The sequence below is a fragment of the Oncorhynchus tshawytscha genome, linkage group LG14 (genome assembly GCF_018296145.1).
Source record: "Oncorhynchus tshawytscha isolate Ot180627B linkage group LG14, Otsh_v2.0, whole genome shotgun sequence".
NCBI lineage: Eukaryota > Metazoa > Chordata > Actinopteri > Salmoniformes > Salmonidae > Oncorhynchus > Oncorhynchus tshawytscha.
Genome location: NC_056442.1, coordinates 6,832,463 through 6,850,253, shown reverse-complemented (window position 1 = coordinate 6,850,253; position 17,791 = coordinate 6,832,463). Strand labels below are relative to the sequence as shown.

The following is a 17,791-nucleotide window of genomic DNA, read 5'->3' as shown; positions in this document are numbered from 1 at the left end:
TACTGTCTAATCAATGTCTACTTGTGGTGTCTACTGTCTAATCAATGTCTACTGGTGGTGTCTACTGTCTAATCAATGTCTACTGGTGGTGTCTACTGTCTAATCAATGTCTACCGGTGGTGTCTGTCTAATCAATGTCTACTGGTGGTGTTTACTGTCTAATCAATGTCTACCGGTGGTGTCTACTGTCTAATCAATGTCTATTGGTGGTGTCTACTGTCTAATCAATGTCTACTGGTGGTGTCTACTGTCTAGTGCATTCGGAAAGTATTCAGACCCCTTGACTTTTTTCACATCTTGTTATGTTACAGGCTTATTTTAAAATGGATTATTAAATGTGTTTTCCCCCTCATCAATCTACACACAATCCCCTCAATGACGAAGCAAAAACGTTTTTTTAAATCACATTTACATAAGTATTCAGACCCTTTACTCAGTACTTTGTTAAAACCCCTTTGGCAGCGATTACAGACTTGAGTCTTCTTGGGTATGACTTGGCACACCTGTATTTGAGGAGTTTCTCCCATTCTTCTCTGCAGATCCTCTCAAGTTCTGTCAGGTTGGATGGGGAGCGTTGCTGCACAGCTATTTTCAGGTCTCTCCAGAGATGTTAGATTAGGTTCTGGCTGGGCCACTCAAGGACATTCAGAGACGTGTCCCGAAGCCACTCCTCAAATCAAATTAAATCAAATCAAAGTTTATTCGTCACAGGCTCTAACCAATAGTGCAAAACAGGTATTAGGCGAACAATAAGTAAGTAAAGAAATTAAACAACAGTAAAAAACCAGTGAAAATAACAGTAGCGAGGCTATATACAGTAGCGAGGCTACATACAGACACCGGTTAGCCAGGCTGATTGAGGTAGTATGTACATGTAGATATGGTTAAAGTGACTATGCATATATGATGAACAGAGAGTAGCAGTAGCGTAAAAGAGGGGTTGGCGGGTGCTGGGTGGCGGGTGGCGGGACACAATGCAGATAGCCCAGTTAGCCAATGTGCGGGAGCACTGGTTGTTCGGCCCAATTGAGGTAGTATGTACATTAATATATAGTTAAAGTGACTATGCATATATGATAAACGGAGTAGCAGCAGTGTAAAAGAGGGGTTGGGGGGGGGGAACACAATGCAAATAGTCCGGGTAGCCATTTGATTACATGTTCAGGAGTCTTATGGCTTGGGGGTAAAAACTGTTGAGAAGCCTTTTTGTCCTAGACTTGGCACTCCTGTACCGCTTGCCATGCGGTAGTAGAGAGAACAGTCTACGACTGGGGTGGCTGGGGTCTTTGACAATTTTTAGGGCCTTCCTCTGACATCGCCTGGTTTAGAGGTCCTGGATGGCAGGCAGCTTAGCCCCAGTGATGTACTGGGCCACATTGTCTTGGCTGTGTGCTAAGGGTTGTTGTCCTGTTGGAAGGTGAACCTTTGCCCCAGCCTGAGGTCCTGAACGCTCTGGTGCATGTTTTCATCAAGGATCTCTCTGTACTCTGCTCCGTTCATCTTTGCCTCATTCCTGACTAGTCTCCCATTCCCTGCCACTGAAAAACATCTCCACAGCATGATGCTGCCACCACCATGCTTCACCGTAGGGATGGTGCCAGGTTTCCTCCAGACGTGACGCTTGGCATTCAGGCCAAAGAGTTGAATCTTGGTTTCATCAGACCAGAGAATCTTGTTTCTCATGGTCTGAGAGTTCTTTAGGTGCCTTTTGGCAAACTCCAAGCGGGCTGTCATGTGCTTTTTACTGAGGAGTGGCTTCCATCTGGTCACTCTACCATAAAGGCCTGATTGGTGGAGTGCTGCCGAGATGGTTGTCCTTCTGGTTCTCCCATCTCCATAGAGGAACTCTGGAACTCTGTCAGAGTCACCATCGGGTTCTTGGTCACCTCCCTGACCAAGGCCCTTCTTCCCGGATTGCTCAGTTCGGCCGGGCAGTCAGCTCTAGGAAGAGTCTTGCTGGTTCCAAACTTCTTCCATTTAAGAATGATGGAGGCCACTGTGTTCTTGGGGAATTTCAATGCTATAGAAATGTGTTGGTACCCTTCCCCAGATCTCTGCCTCGACACAATCCTGTCTCGGAGCTCTACGGACAATTCCTTCAACCTCATGGCTTGGTTTTTTCTCTGACACGTACTGTCAACTGTGGGACCTTATAAACAGGTGTGTGTCTTTCCAATCGTGTGCAATCAATTGAATTTACCCCAGGTAAATTGTAGATCAAGTTGTAGAAACATCTCAATGATGATCAATGGAAACATGATCCACTTGAGCTCAATTTCTAGGCACATTGCACTTAATAAGGCTGAAATGTAACGAAAGGTGGAAAAAGTTAATGGGTCTGAATACTTTCCGAATGCACTGTATATATCAATACTGGTTGTTCGGTCATAAGCATTCCTCTCATCATTTGGTCAATGTTTGGTTTTGAAGGAATGCTTATCTTATTTTTACAACAGTCTAATTGTACACCCATCGTATGTATTGTGTTCTTGCTCATCTGAGACATTGGAATGTTGGATCACTAGGATAAAGACATATTTGGCTAGAGATTTACCTGAGGGTAAAGAGAGCTGAATATATTGATTAAAGTCACCTTGTCCTAGAGAGATTTACACGGCTTTAAAAGCGTCACACCGGGGAAGGCCTACATGAAATGGCCTTAAAAGCTGCATCTTGGGTACCCTCTTGTGGTGACTATTGACTATGGTGTGAAGAAGATAGTGGCATGTTTGAGTCTGTGTCGTTCTTATTGGTGAATGTAAATGCTTATTCATAATAGGCCAGTCAGCCCTTGTAAGTTTAAGATCAGATTATTGTGCAGGAAAAACAAAAACAAGCATATGATAGCTTTTCCTATTGTAATGACCTGACTAGATCATAAAGGAACAATTGGAACAGACAGAGGATTGAGTTTACGAATTTACGGTTTATTAACCCAACTTCACACAGGCTAAACCAACCAAACCAAACCAACCTTCTCTTGTGAAGCCCAGATGTAAGAGAAAGAACAATGGCTAAACCTGTTCTTAACTTCCAGTGCTGTATTCCGCTGCCCAACGCCCCTCCACGCCCCTCCGCCAACCACCAGGATGCCCGGCATCCGAACATTCCAGGCATTCCCATAATTGGCAGATAGCAGGTCGATTGGCATGTCGGACCCCGCGAACACTGGGTACTGGTAAGTACAACGCAACCAATAGCCTAACACATAACACACAGCTGTCTGTGCGGGTCGCTACACAGCCCCCCCCACCACAAAGTCCCTCGTTCCCAAGGGAACAAACAAAGTCTCTGAAGCAACCCGGAGGTCTCCTTTGCCTGCGTGGCCGTGATGGTCGCAGAGTGTCCAGATCCATGGCAGGGGGCTGCCCCTCTGGGACCCAAGGGATGAAGGCAGGGATATGGGGGACAACGATGTGGGGAATACAGGGGAATTACAGTCCATGGCTCCGGGGAACCACGCTGTGACTCAGGGAGAGAGACAGGGGGAGTGGGCTGTCTGGAGCCTTGTCTGCAGCACCTGGGGGTGGGTGCCTGGAGAATGTCATTGCCAGAGAGGGGAATTGTGGGGGTCCCTGGTGTTTGGGGAGAAAAGGCCCCTCTGTATGGGGCTAACCTGTCCCGGTGCAGTGCCACCTTTCTCCCCCTGGGAGGAAACTGCACCTGGTAAACAACCTCCCCTACTCTCTCCAGAACACTGCAGGGCCCCACCCAGTGATTGTCCAACTTGGGGCATCTGCCTTTTTTCCTTAGCAGGCTGTAGACCCAGACCAGCTCCCCAGCCACAAAGTGCCTTCCCCGGGTGTGCACGTCATAGTTCCTCTTCTGCCTCACACCTGCATTCACCAGAGAGCAGCTGGTGAATGTGTGAGAGGCTGGGTATGGTCTCCAGGCGGTCCTGGAGTCTCCGGGCATACTCCGGCCCCGGGGGAACATGAGGGCTATCCAGGGGCCGACCAAACACCATCTCTCTCCCCAGCATGAGGAGGGCAGGCGTGCAGGAGGTGGAGTCGTGGACAGCGGAGCGGCATGCCATGAGGACCATAGGCAGGTACTTGTCCCAGTCACGCTGGTGTTTGGCAGAGACGATGGCAAGCTGCTGTCCAAGCGTTTTGTTGAAGCGCTCCACAAGGCCATCACTTTAAGGATGGAGAGGAGTAGTGCGGGTCTTGTGCATACCCAACCTCTCACACATGGTGGCGAACACACGGGACTCAAAGTTTCTGCCTTGGTCGCTGTGGATGGACTCTGCAGCTCCGAACATGCCCACATTGCTCGAGTCTGTGTCCAGGATAAAGGGCAAGGTGAGGTCAGGGGGGCGAGCATGGGGGCCTTGATCAGTGCACATTTGAGGGTGTTGAAGGCCTCCTCACACTCCACTGTCCAAGTGAAGGCCTTGTCCTGTGGCAGCAGGCGGTTCAGGGGAGCAGCGACGCTTGAGAAGCCCTGTACAAACCTCGTGTAGTACGAGGCCAGGCCCAGGAAGCTCTTCAGCTGACGCTGGTCGGTGGAGGTGGGCCAGTCTCGGACAGCCCCCAACTTGTCCTCCATGGTGCTGATCCCCTCCTTCCCCACTTGGTGGCCCAAGGACACTTCTCTCCTAATGAAGTGGCACGTTGCGGGGTGGAGCTTCAGACCTGCGGCAGCCACCCGCTCCAGCACATGCCGTAGCGCCACCAGGACTGACTGGAAGGAGCTGCCATGGGCCAGGATGTCATCGAGGTATACCAGACACTGCTGTCGGGGGATGCCATCCAGCACCCTGTCCATCAAACGCTCAAAAGTAGCTGGAGTGTTGCACAGGCCGAAGCACAGGACCTTGAACTGCCAGTGTCCTCTATTAGTGGAGAATGCAGTTTTGACTCTGGCCTCTGGGGAGAGGGGCACCTGCTAGTAGCCACTGCGGAGGTCTAGGGAGGAGAACCAGGAGGACCCCCTAACCAGGTCCAGCAACTCATCGCTACGTGGTATGGGGTATGAGTCCTTCCTGGTTACCTCATTCAGCCACCTGTAGTCCGCACAGAATCTCAGCTTGCCCACCTTCTTAGAAACCACAACGACTGGCGCCGCCCAGGTGCTGTCTGAGGGCTCGATGAAGTCTGCCCGCTGCATCTCCAACACAGCCTTGTCTGTCGCCGCCTGGCGTGCCAGCGGGATACGGCGGGGACGCATCTTGATGGGTTGAGCATCGTGATGGGTCGAGCATCACCTGTGTCAATCTCATGCTGCACCAGATGAGTCTGACCCACCTCTTCCTCAGCGCAAAGCTGTCTCTGAATTCAAACAGCAACTGCCACAACCGTTCCTGCTGCTCGGGGGCAAGACCAACACAGTTCCTCCCCCATATCTCCATCACTGCAGACAGTGTCCTCTCCTCTCCCATCTGGGGTAGCTGGGCTGGGGGGGTGCGGCCCGGACTCATGGAGGGATGTGTCATGGAGGTAGCTGGGGGAATGCAACACACAGCCGTAGGAGACAGGGGGCTGGGGAAAAGTCACACACAGATGTGGGGGAGGGGGGGGGCAGCCATGAGTCTCTGCTGCTTTAACTGTTGCAGTAAAGGGTGTGTTGGGTTGAGTGAATGTGACATTGCGGGGGGCCATGGTGACTGCCGGCCCTCCCTAGAAGCTCAGTGTGCCCCCGTTTTGGTCTAACTGGCAGCCTGTGCTCCTAAGAAAGTCCAACCCCAGGATACAAGGGTCCTGCACAGCCGCCACCCACACAGGATGACGCACAGTCCTGCCCCCTACTGTTAGAGTCATTATTCCCTTCCTTTTCATGGGTGCCAGCTCACCTGGACTGTGCGGAGCTGCACAGTTGTGGGCTCAAACTGAATCCAACCTGGCACAATATCCGGCCTCACCAGGGTTACTGTGGACCCAGTGTCCACCAGGGCAGAGCAGGGCACCCCCTCCACAGTGACATGACCAAAGTTCCCAAAACAGGTTCTGCCTACCACAACAACAGGCCCCATCCGCTTGCCCTTGTCTGCTAATGGGGGAAGTGGAGCCTTGCTTCCCTGTCTGTGCCGGTGAGCTCATCCTGAAGATGATGGTGGTTGGGAAAGAAAGCCAGGGGTCCACACTAGAACATTCCTCTTTGGATTACTTCTATTCTATTCTATTCTATTCTATTTGAATGGCCAGCAGGCCTATCTTCTCGTCAGCGAAGTACCAAGAATGCTTCTGAAGCTAATTGAATGCTGTGAGCTTCCTCATTGGCTATCTTCACTATCAGTCGATTAGCCAATTCGAACTTCCGCCTTCTCGCAACACTTTCTTGGAAAAGATGGTTTCCACTAGATAGCACAGCCACAAAGTAAGAGTTGACTATTTCGTAAAAATTTATAAAAATACAAATTAGATTTTTGGTCTTAATTTAAGGTTAGGGTTATGCATAATGTTAGCAATGTGTTTAAGATTAGGGTTAAGATAACGTTTAGGTTTAAAAGCACATTTTAAGAAGAGAAATTGTTGAAATGGGCGGGGTTTACGACATTGTGGCTGGAGTAACTAGTGACGACCGGAAATTATGTACACATGCCGTTGTCGCAGTGTATTTCAAGTAACAGGTTCGGTTTTGCATTGCGTTTACTGACTTTTTTACATCGAAACATTTCAGTACATCGAATCGTTTTGTGGCAGTTCTTTATAGTGTACATATGGCTTATCCAGGATATGGCGGGGTGAGTAAACGCTTCGTGTTTTCTTTTGATTGTGATTTTACAGTAGTCTACATAAGTCAGGAGTTTGGCCTATTCCATTTCCGATTAGGGGAGTGCTCAGATAAGACTCCTAAAATGTATCTTTGTGGTGAAACATTGTAACACGGTCAGTTGTAAGCACACTCGTTTCAAAGGATCGACATTGAAAGGTTTCGCATCTTTCTAGGCAAGTAACTGTTAGGCTATATCTTGGTTATGAAAAAAGTTGATATTGCCCTCAGTTCTAGCTACTTAGTTTAGTCACTAGTTCCAGTTTTCATATAAATTATTGTCTCCTTCGATGAATTCGGAGGGGATTGTGGATCTGTGCGTTCTTTCGTACATTGGTCACACACGATATCTCAGACAGCATTGGGCAGATTTTGATTCAACTTGGTTGAATGAATCGTTTTGTCATTGTGATCCGGAATGTACAAAATTACACAGATTGGCCCAAGGTGGGAGCTAAAGGAATTAACTGAAATGTGTGTGTCACTCGCGATATCTCAATTGGCCCAAGGGTGGCACTGGCTCATTCCTGGGGGACGACATGTTTACTGTTGCCTTGTTTATTTCGGAGTAATGTTAACAATTGAATTTGGCCAGCTGGTATTTTGGCAGTCTTTTAAAAGCACGTAATGCTGTAGTTTAACATCACCCTATGTAAATACACTAGGGAGGTGGCTAACTAGTTACAGTAGCCTATCTGTAGTTAGTAGCCTAGTCTTGGCTACATACACTGTTTCAACCCCTCTAGTATGGCCCACAGCTCAACCTCTCCCATTTGGGGAAATGGAGTGCTTGTTATTCTTCTGTCATGGTCACTGCATTACCCTAGGATATGTCCACACTTAGCTCTCGAGAACCCAAGTGGGAGTAAGCTTACACCCAGACCTCGAATTCTCAATTGAACTAATGGGCCTCAGCTGGATCAATAAACTACAATCCCAATGCTCTGTTTTTAACAGTTAGAAACATGAATAATCCTTGCTTGCAATACGGTTTTGGAAACCTTTGGAACTTAACTTTCACGTGGGGTGAAAGAATCTTTCAAATCCAAAATATATACTTAATGTATGCAGTTTGGCAAAGTTTTACCTGGCAGAATTTTCCAGAACAAGGGGTACAAAACTTCTCCCCAGTTATGCTCCATTGCAGATGTTTGAAGTGGTAATTGGAGGTGAGGAAGTGTAGTCTTGCTTGGAAAATACAGCTGGGTGAAACGTTCCTAAACTGAGTGAGTGTATATTTTGTGTTTGAAATTATTTCTCACTTATATGAAAGTTCAGTTCCAAATGTTTACAAAACTCTCACGTGCCAACAGCATACCACCCTGCATACCACTGCAGGCTTGCTTCTGAAGCTAAGCAGGGTTGGTCCTGGTCAGTCCCTGGATGCTGCTGGAAGTGGTGTTGGAGGGCCAGTAGGAGGCACTCTTTCCTCTGGTCTAAAAAATATCCCAATGCCCCAGGGCAGTGATTGGGGACACTGCCCTGTGTAGGGGGCCGTCTTTCAGATGGGATGTTAAACGGGTGTCCTGACTCTCTGAGGTCATTAAAGATCCCATGGCACTTATCGTAAGAGTAGGGGTGTTAACCCCGGTGTCCTGGCTAAATTCCCAATCTGGCCCTCAAACCATCACGGTCACCTAATAATCCCCAGTTTACAATTGGCTCATTCATCCCCCTCCTCTCCCCTGTAACTATTCCCCAGGTCATTGCTGTAAGTGAGAATGTGTTCTCAGTCAACTTACCTGGTAAAATAACGAATAAGTTAAAAAATATATTGCATTTAGATGGAACATTTGGGCAGCGTCGGAGCATCTTGTCATTTTCCTCACAAAATGAAAAGGGATGTCCAGTGGCTCAATGTAATGCAATGGAATGGGAGTCATAGACTAGTCCACACCCTGCTAATATTGTCAGTGAAAATATCCTCGCTACATCTACAAATAGGTCCACAACCTGTTACTTTTGCTTATATTGACAGTGAAAATATTTAGAAGTTGGGAAACTGGAAAGAATGCACATGACTCAGTTATAAACAATCACCTGACTACATCATATACGTGTGACTACTCTCTGAGGAAGACGTCATGTGATGTCCAAACGTCAGTAATGGTATACCTGTTTGCTTCCCATCATGGCATCAAGCCTTAGTGTAAGAACTTCCAGAATGCCTTCAGAAGGTATTCATGCCCCTTGACTATTCCTTATGTTGGTGTTGCAGCCTGAAATTCAAAATGGATTAAATTATACTTTTTTCAGCCATCTACACACAATAACGACTAAGTAAAAAAACCTGTCTATCGACTTATTAGCACATTTATTGAAAATGAAATACAAAAATATCTCATTTGCGTAAGTATTCGCACCCGAGTCAATACTTTGTAGAAGCACATTTGGCAGCGATACAGCTGTGAGACTTTTGTGGTAATTCTCTAAGAGCTTTGCACATCTGGCTTGAACAATATTTGCCCCTTTATTCTTTAAAAAAGTATTCAAGCTCTGTCAGGTTGATTGTTGATCATCGCTAGACAGCCATTTTAAAGTCTTGCCATAGATTTTCAAGGCAATTTTATGTCTAAACTGTAAGTAGGCCACTCAGGAATATTCAATGTCATCTTGGTAAGAAACTTCAGTGTAGATTTGGCCTTGTGTTTTAGGTTATTGTCCTGCTGAAAGGTGAATTTGCCTCCCGGTGTCTGTTTTGAAAGCAGATTGATCTAGGTTTTCCTCTAAGATTTACCTGTACTTATAGCTGTTTATTTTTATCCTAAAAAACACCCTTGTCAATGACAAGCATACCCATAATCTGATGCAGCCACCACCATGCTTGAAAATATGAAGAGTAGTACTCGGTGTTGTGTTGGATTTGCCCTATAACACATTGTATTCAGGACAAAAGTGAATGGCTTTGCCAATTTTTTTACAGTATTACTTTAGTGCCTTGTTGCAAACAGCATGCATGTTTTAGAATATTTTTATTATCTATAGTCTTCCTTCCTTTCACTCTGTCATTTAGGTTAATATTGTGGAGTAACTACAATGTTGTTAATCCATCCTCAACTATTAAACTCTGTAACTGCTTTAAAATCACCATTGTCCTCATGGTGAAATCTCTGATCAGTTTCCTTCCTCTCTGGTATTTGAGTTAGGACAGCCACCTGTATATTTGTGGTGACTGAGTGTATTGATACACCATCGAAAGCCTAATTAATTACTTCACCATGCTCAAAGGTATATTCAGCGTCTGCTTTGTTTATTTTTTACACATCTACCGATCGGTGCCCTTTGTGAGTCATTGATAAACCTCCCTGGTCTTGGTTGTTGAATATGTGCTTGAAATTCATTACTTGATTTGAGGAACCTTACAGATACTTGTATGTGTGGGATGCAGATATGGGGTAGTTAACCACTATTATTGAACACGGAATGAGTCCATGCAACTTATTATGTGATTTTTTAAGCACGTTTTTACTTCTGAACTTATTTAGGCTTGCCATAACAAAGGTGTCGAATACCTATTGACTCAAGACATTTCAGCTTTAGAATTTTTATTTCAAAATTTTCTACAAACAAAATTCCACTCTCATTATGGGGTATTATGTGTTGTATCAGTGACACAAAATCTAAATTTAATCAATGTTAAATTCAGACTGTAACACAATTTCTTTGGGAAATAGTCAAGTGGTGTGAGTACTTTCTGAAGGCACTGTATATAGCTGCTTGTTTTTTGAGTGTTCCAATCTGTTTTTTATTGAATTAGTAATTTTGGGAAGTTTTCCTTAAGCCCAGTTACTTGACTGTACTCTCCTTTTCTTGTCAGTATGGAGGACCAATGCAAGGCATGCAACCCCAGGGTATGCCCATGCAGGGTGGACCCATGGGAGGCCCACCCCAGGCAGGCTACCCCCAGAATGGTGGAGGCTACCCTGGTACCTTTGCTGCTCCTCCTCAGCAGCCTGTTAATGACCCCATGTGGGGGTACTTTACTACCATAGCAGGACAGGTGAGTGATCAATGCATTCATTTAAATTGATCATGGGTACAGTAAATATTCCTCTTTGGATAGAATGCAACATTACTGGCTTCCTGAGTGGTGTAGTGGTCTAAGGCACTGCATCGCAGTGCTTGAGGTGTCACTACAGACCCAGGCAGTGTCACAACCAGCTGTGACTGGGTGTCCCATAGGGCGGTGCACAATTTGGCCCTGCATCGTCCGGGTTAGGCCGGGGGGGGCTTTACTTGGCTCATCGCGCTCTAGCGACTCCTTTTGGCAGGCCGGGCAGCTGCAGGCTGACTTCGGTCGTCAGTTGAAAGGTGTTTCCTCCGACACATTGGTGCAGCTGGCGTCCGGGTTAAGCGGGTTGAGTGTTAAGAAGCGCGGTTTGGCGGGTCATGTTTTGGAGGATGCATGACTCAACCTTTGTTAAATATTAAATTCACTGCACAGTAATAAGTTGTTGTTGGAGAGTAATCTTACAGGGATATTCTTCTGCAGGATGGGGAGATTGATGCAGAGGAGCTTCAGAGGTGTCTTACACAGACTGGTATCAGTGGCACCTATACTCGTAAGTTCACACCGAGTCCCACGATCCAAGGTTCACTTTGTGGTCATAAATGATCCAATTATATTATGTGTGTTTTATGATTTGAGTATCCCGCTTTAAAATAGTCTTTGCAAAGATTTGTCACTGGTTTTCTGATTGGTATTGTCATGGTATGTTTTTCATTGTGTGATCGTTGTTTCTCTTCTCCAACAGCCTTCAGTTTGGAGACATGTAGAATCATGATCGCAATGCTGGATGTATCCTTTCTATATCAATGAATCTCTTGGACTGGGCCTCTGTCCAGTGTCATTGATGTTTGTTTGGTATTGCACTTTGCTATGTTGACTTGCTGGTGAAAGATGAACAGAAGTCCTAAATGTTAATTAATTACTAAACCTTCTGTCAGTGCTGAGTTCATCCTTCTATTTGAACAGTTGTAGAGGTGGGAAAGCTTTGAGCAGTAGGTGGCCGGCCGCAGTATATTTGACTCTTTTACAAGGCCTAGTTTACTGGGTCCCATTTAGTATTGTATTTGCCAATAAATTTGCAAGACTGAACTTCGCTCATGCTCCATTTGTATCATGCCTGTAGCTCCATTTTCAGAGGTAGATGAACATTCTAGTCTTGTTTCTCTCTGAATATGTTCATCCTTCTTATGTACAGTAATAAGACTTTACAACAAGGATGTACAACAGTCAGCAGTTTGGGATGTTCTATAAAATGTATTTCCTTCATATTAAACCCATGATACATGTGTAAGTGGGCCATATTGAGACAGAGGATTACTTATGGAATTGATTCAGTCGCAGAAAGGTCTGGTTCTCCCACAACATTTACCACAACTCATCATATCCTGTGTGAGACCAGTTCACATGGCCGTTTTTAGTTTCTCTTTACCTAACGAACAGAGTTAACCCTTAACTAACCGCCCACCAGAGAGACATGACCGGAAAGCTGGGCTTCAATGAGTTCAAGGAGCTGTTTGCTGCCTTGAGTGGCTGGAAGCAGAACTTCATGATGTTCGACCAGGACCGGAGTGGCACGGTGGAACCCCATGAGATGACCCAGTCCATCTCCGCTATGGGTGAGTCAGTGCTCGGCCAGGCTAATGATATGGGATAGTCCATTTTGATAGGATGATGACATGGGATAGTCCATTCTGCCATCCAAAGAGGGGACAGCATTCCAGAGCCTGGTTCAGATGCAGCATCCGAAAGGGGCTGGGAGGCTTGACTTCTTTAAATGATTTAAACCATTGATGATAGACTCCTACAGTAATCATAATTTTGTTGTAGCTACAGATAATTTCAAGGTATTGGTCTGAGAGACCCTTCTTGATACAAAGTAGATGGACAATTAGGCAAAGGCTGGTGTTTATGGTCATTGTCAACTAAATGCAGTGGTCACTAGATGAATCCTAATACTAGGTTGGCTTATGAATAATTTGATGCATATTGTGATCTCTTCCTACAGGCTACAGGATCAGCCCACAAGCTCTGAACGCTGTCATCAAACGCTACAGCAAGGCTGGCCGGATCTACTTTGACGACTATGTGGCATGTGCTGTGAAGCTTCGCGCCCTCACAGGTACGATGCTCACTTGGAGGCTGCACGTGATGATGTTTAACCTTTTATTCAACAGCATTTCAATTTTCCTCACAATCCAGAGCAATGGGTTTCGTTATAAAATAACATAAATTCTGTCATTCACTAACATTTTACTCATTCAAATCATTATCTTTTGCGGTGTAATCTGTCTTGTTTTGTCCTGGTCTCTTTTGTGCATTCGTAGGCTCATTAGCACAGTGTCTCGCTGGGTATTGTAGTCCAATGAATGGCATTCAAATTTCACCTCTACACTGCCATCTTTACTATGTGTCTCCACAGAGAGCTTCAGGAGGAGAGACCAGATGCAGCAGGGGGCTGTCAACTTCCAATACGATGACGTAAGTGTGAAATTCAGGGCCGTGTTCAGTAGGCACACAATGGAAGAAAGTACCTCTTCGTTTCAGTGTTATCTGAACATGCATTTGTTTTTAGGTTTCATTTTAAAACATTGTGTCCTGATGAACACAACCCAGTTTTCCTCTCTCTCATTCCCCAGTCTGTCATGGGATTTCCAATAGCCTGTCCTGACATGCAAGTTATAGTAATTACATCAAAATTAGCAAATTTTCTCTTGATTTTCCTCCTGCAGTTTATCCTGTGTACAATGGCCATCTGAGTGGAGTGGAGTGGCCTGGCCCGGGCCCATCCCGTGCTGGAGTCAGAGGGGCACTTCAACCGGCAGTCTGGGGCTCGCTGACCACTTCCCCTAAATAATGGGAAGGCACCAATCAATATTAGCCAATAATTCTTAGGTCGATTCCCATGACCAACTTAAAATGGGGAAGGAGGTTACAACAGAAACGGTTTGTTTGCCATAATGTCTGCCTTGTACACAATACAGGAATGTGCAGATTTGCCAGATAACACATGGCGTGTTTCTAAATGTATCTGCTTGTTGTAAATTCTGTTGCTAACTGACAGTGGTAGGTTCAAACAAAGAAAGGGATGGCAAAGCTGTCACTGATCTTTACCATGGTGACGTTTGTGCCATTACAATCTCGGATCGTCGCTTTCCAGATTCACCCCCCCCACTGTATATGCTGTTTTTGTAACCACTATATATAGGTGTGAATTACTTTTACATTAAACACTCCATACATTTTGAAGTATAGATATATAATATTTTTATTACAAATATACAGTTATGCCGGCGCTGCATTTTTTTTTTTTAAGGATAACTATATGCGTCTCTTGATTTGAATTAGGGCATCCACAAATGTATGAATAACCTGCACTGTGTTGTAAACATGCACTGTAATTCCTTTGCAAAGAGAAGCATGCATTAACTACCACCAACAATTACATGTACAACTTTTTTTTTTTGTGATAACCTGCATTTTTATAGTTCAGGGTGAAATATTTATCAGACATGTAGTTAAGTGCATTGTGACCATTGGGGCATTCATCAGTGATATAGGTGTTATTCACAACACAATAAACTCAGTTTGTAGTCAGTATGCATTCTGTTTATTAATTTATACAATTACACATGGTTTTCATCAATATGTACACAATATATTACATTTCTTTAAATACAGCATATTCAAGGACAAACATTCATATCAGCTGTTAAGTGCTGCATTGTAAAAAATACAGTGGCAAACATTTAAAAAAATGCATAAAAACAATTGTGAACAGCACTAGTGAAATTTCTCTAGTAAAGCACACTTTTTTTTGTTTAATTTCTGTGCAAAAGTGGGACCTCTATGAAAAGTTCAGTGGGGCACTCTTCAGGTATTGGACATGTCATGTTTCAGCTACTTGGTATAGCATCTGTGCTCTGGAAAGTTTATACTAGAAGCACCTTAGCTTGTTTTGCCAGGGTTATGTGTGTTGGGTTTTAAAACTGAGATCGAGTAGTCGTGGCCACTCAACTGGCATTACATGGAGCGAAGGACCTGTGCCCTCCGAAAAGGCTTATAGCTGTGTAGGGGCACAACTCATAGGATAGGGCCGGTACGATCTGAAATTAATGGTAGACTCAGCAATATGTCATATTGCTGAGTCTGCCTTTAATTCAAACTCAACTAAGTACTGCTACAAAACATGCATAGCTATAGTGTTCCCAATGAATATGACTTCTCTAGATTCCATTTGCCCTGACTACAAAGTTTTTAGTATATCTGTTAATTGCTACATATGGGAGCATGATATGTGTTTTTCATAATGTATCTCACTCCTTGGGCTGATACACAATTGAACCAAAACACATTTAAAAAATTATGGAAAGTTGTGTTAGCTTATAGAAAAAATGGGTGTATTTACCATTGTTTATCATTTTATAAGACCAACTTTCCCCTTTCATGATAAATCACAAACATGTTTTGAAATATGTTAAAACTAATTGCCATTTGATGTTGATCCATGCAATACCACACATCTTGACTATGTTTGTGTAAAATAAGTCATAAAACTAAAATGACTTAATTTGCGACATGCGGAATCCGTCCATATTCAATACATTTACATTGCTGACTGTTGAATGCATATTATTCAGCTGAATAAATGTGTTTTGGACATTTGTGAAGGCTAATGTAGGTTAGAAAAAGCTAAGGCTAACGAGGGCTAAGCTGCTAGCTCGGCCTGAATCTCTACGTTGTCGGTGTCTGACACCATCTCAGCATTGATTTTGTCACTTGGTTAGAAACAGTAATAAAATCTGCATTCTTGGAATATAAATGGAAGCCCCTAAACATGCACGGAAAGAAGAGTTTAAGCTTATAAAGATTATGGGGTACAGTACTTATAAAAGGTATTAATTAAAGTTGACGTCCTGCTTATAGACAACAACAGAATCAAATCTGTCAAACTGCTACTATTGGCTCTTTGCATGATTGGCAATAGACAATAGTGGCAGATTACAATGTTGTAGTTGATTTCTGAAACGAGGATGTTTGATGATATACTGCTATGTCTACTGTACCTTTACATAATTGGTTACATGTAACTACTCAATAACTAGCAAGGACAATGGAATAGAATTTGGCCTGATTCCTCTTAGAACAATTCAAAAAAGATACATCTGAGCAATTCAGCTTTAGAGAGTTGCTGTTCATTGTAGTTTTCTACATCTGAACATGTAATGTTGCGTTCCAACTCCTTTTATACAATGATATGCATTTCGTTAAGTGCAGGCCCTTTCAAGAGAGAAGTGATCCTGCACATCGATTACATATGTGAAAGATAATCGTTAGTCCACCCGGTTCATGCCTCTGTGTGTGTGTAGTTACAGTAATAAATAGGTTTTTAATACAATACCAAAAAACATACTTTTGTATAGCTCAGAAATATACATACACTTCCCATAAAATTATTTTTTGACAATATTTTCAATAGTAAAACATATTCAGTGATTCGGGGAGGAAAGTAGCTATATTAAATGGATATGTATTCCTTTTGTAATTCCTTTTGTTTTAGTTCATGCCGTACAAGTTTTAAAGACCAATTTTGACTTTTGGGCATGTACCCGTGCTAATTTCTAGTCATTAATCAAATATGTATATTATTCATGTGTGTAAATGAATGTTTTAATGTTGTCGTTATTGCTTTCATGGCCCCATGAAAGAGACTTGTGGTGCAAAGTGATCACAAGTAAGGAATACTTTAGCAGTGTAAGGGATACTTTGTAGAAGAGCTTTCCCAACCATTTAAATCATATTCATTTGCATATCTGTGTATTTATAATCCAATAGAAGATGCAGTTTACATAGTGGTTCTTTGTCTCTTATGATCAGATGACCTTTTGAAAGACAAGTGGACGGTAGGTACTTAGGCACAATATATGATGAAATATTTGTGTGTATATAATGTCGCACGTGGAGATTGTTAACTAGCCAACTACATTACATGGCGTCTGATAAGGTCATTCATGCGACGAGTTTAAAACGGCACACTTATTTTCAGATTGAAAATGCCTTTGAAAGAGAGTTTCACGTGGCTCTGTCCCCATCGATTGGGAATAATTATATAACGGATACTCATCACTCTGAAAGCATGCTGACCTCACACCATGACTGTGCAGTGCATGACGTGTTGTGTTTTGAACATGCAACAGGAAATGCTTCCAAAACATGCACTTTTCTCTCTTGGAAGAACAAACATGTTAGGTGCCTTTGTGTTGCTGGCAGTATGACATCTGAAATATGTGCATGGTAGATAATTACAGATATTAGTAATATACAGTATAAATACCTATGTATAAATGTACTTTATAATACATCTAAATCAGAGATCGGCAGAAAATATTGGAAAAGGAATGGAAGGAAGTCGACAGTATTCCTTGCATATACAGTCTCCTTCTAAGACCCTGAGTCAAACTTTGAGAGAAGCCCTAGTTTTCCATAGTGAGAAAGAGGGGCGCAGGTAGGCGAAAGGGCCTACTTTCCCAGAAGCCCAGGGTCGGATACCGGCCTGTGGAGTCCTGGCGTTTCGGAATTTTCAGGTGATGCGTCGGGGAGCGAGGCTTGTCTGGCGGAGGGGAAGAGGGCTCTAGGTAGTTGTTGTTTCTCCGGAGAGTCAATTTTGGTTTGTATGTGTCTGGGCTCTGTGTCCTTCTCTAGCAGTCCTGCCCCGAGGTCCTCTTCCGGGGCCATTTCCGTGGGAACCTGGCATGACATGGATTCTTTGGATTTGTTCAGGGGCTTCTCCATGTCAGGATTCTGTGAAGCAGTAAGCACAACCTGGTCTCAGAGCCAAATGTATTATATATATATATATATTTTAAACTGTGCCACTCCATTTAGTATGATATGTTTCTTTACGTTACATTACATTGACCGACCAATGTAATATTTGTCGTACAATATAATAAGAATTGTATGACGTATAGTGTCCTACGTCTGGATCGCATTTAACCTGTTTGGTATGATATATTATGTTTGACTGCTTTAGTATGATATGTTAGGTTAGGGGTTAAGGTTAGGAGTTAG

The 17,791-nt window shown here is 43.8% G+C and overlaps 2 protein-coding genes across 2 annotated transcripts in view; one reads left to right on the top strand and one right to left on the bottom strand.

The window, feature by feature from the left end:
• The first annotated feature begins 6,526 nt into the window (after window positions 1-6,526).
• LOC112266454 (grancalcin) lies at window positions 6,527-14,317 on the top strand. The gene is made up of 8 exons (XM_024443927.2): window positions 6,527-6,685; window positions 10,532-10,714; window positions 11,207-11,276; window positions 11,469-11,512; window positions 12,192-12,339; window positions 12,729-12,842; window positions 13,143-13,201; window positions 13,453-14,317. Exons 1-8 carry the CDS (start codon window positions 6,662-6,664, stop codon window positions 13,477-13,479), a joined length of 669 nt encoding a protein of 222 aa, XP_024299695.1. The 5' UTR covers window positions 6,527-6,661; the 3' UTR covers window positions 13,480-14,317.
• LOC112267709 (potassium voltage-gated channel subfamily H member 7) overlaps window positions 14,087-17,791 on the bottom strand; it is a 99,836-nt gene continuing 96,131 nt past the window's right edge. The window contains exon 16 of the mRNA XM_042296970.1: window positions 14,087-17,521. Coding sequence (XP_042152904.1) covers window positions 17,240-17,521 — 282 coding nt within the window. The 3' untranslated portion in view covers window positions 14,087-17,239. The remainder of the gene's footprint in view (window positions 17,522-17,791) is intronic.

Bases quoted from the DNA above. Each gene is read 5' to 3' on its own strand.
- LOC112266454 (XM_024443927.2), top strand. From the start codon at position 6,662: ATGGCTTATCCAGGATATGGCGGG. The intron at 6,686-10,531 runs GTGAGTAAACGC...TTTTCTTGTCAG, and splicing joins CTTATCCAGGATATGGCGGG to TATGGAGGACCAATGCAAGG. The intron at 12,340-12,728 runs GTGAGTCAGTGC...CTCTTCCTACAG, and splicing joins CCAGTCCATCTCCGCTATGG to GCTACAGGATCAGCCCACAA.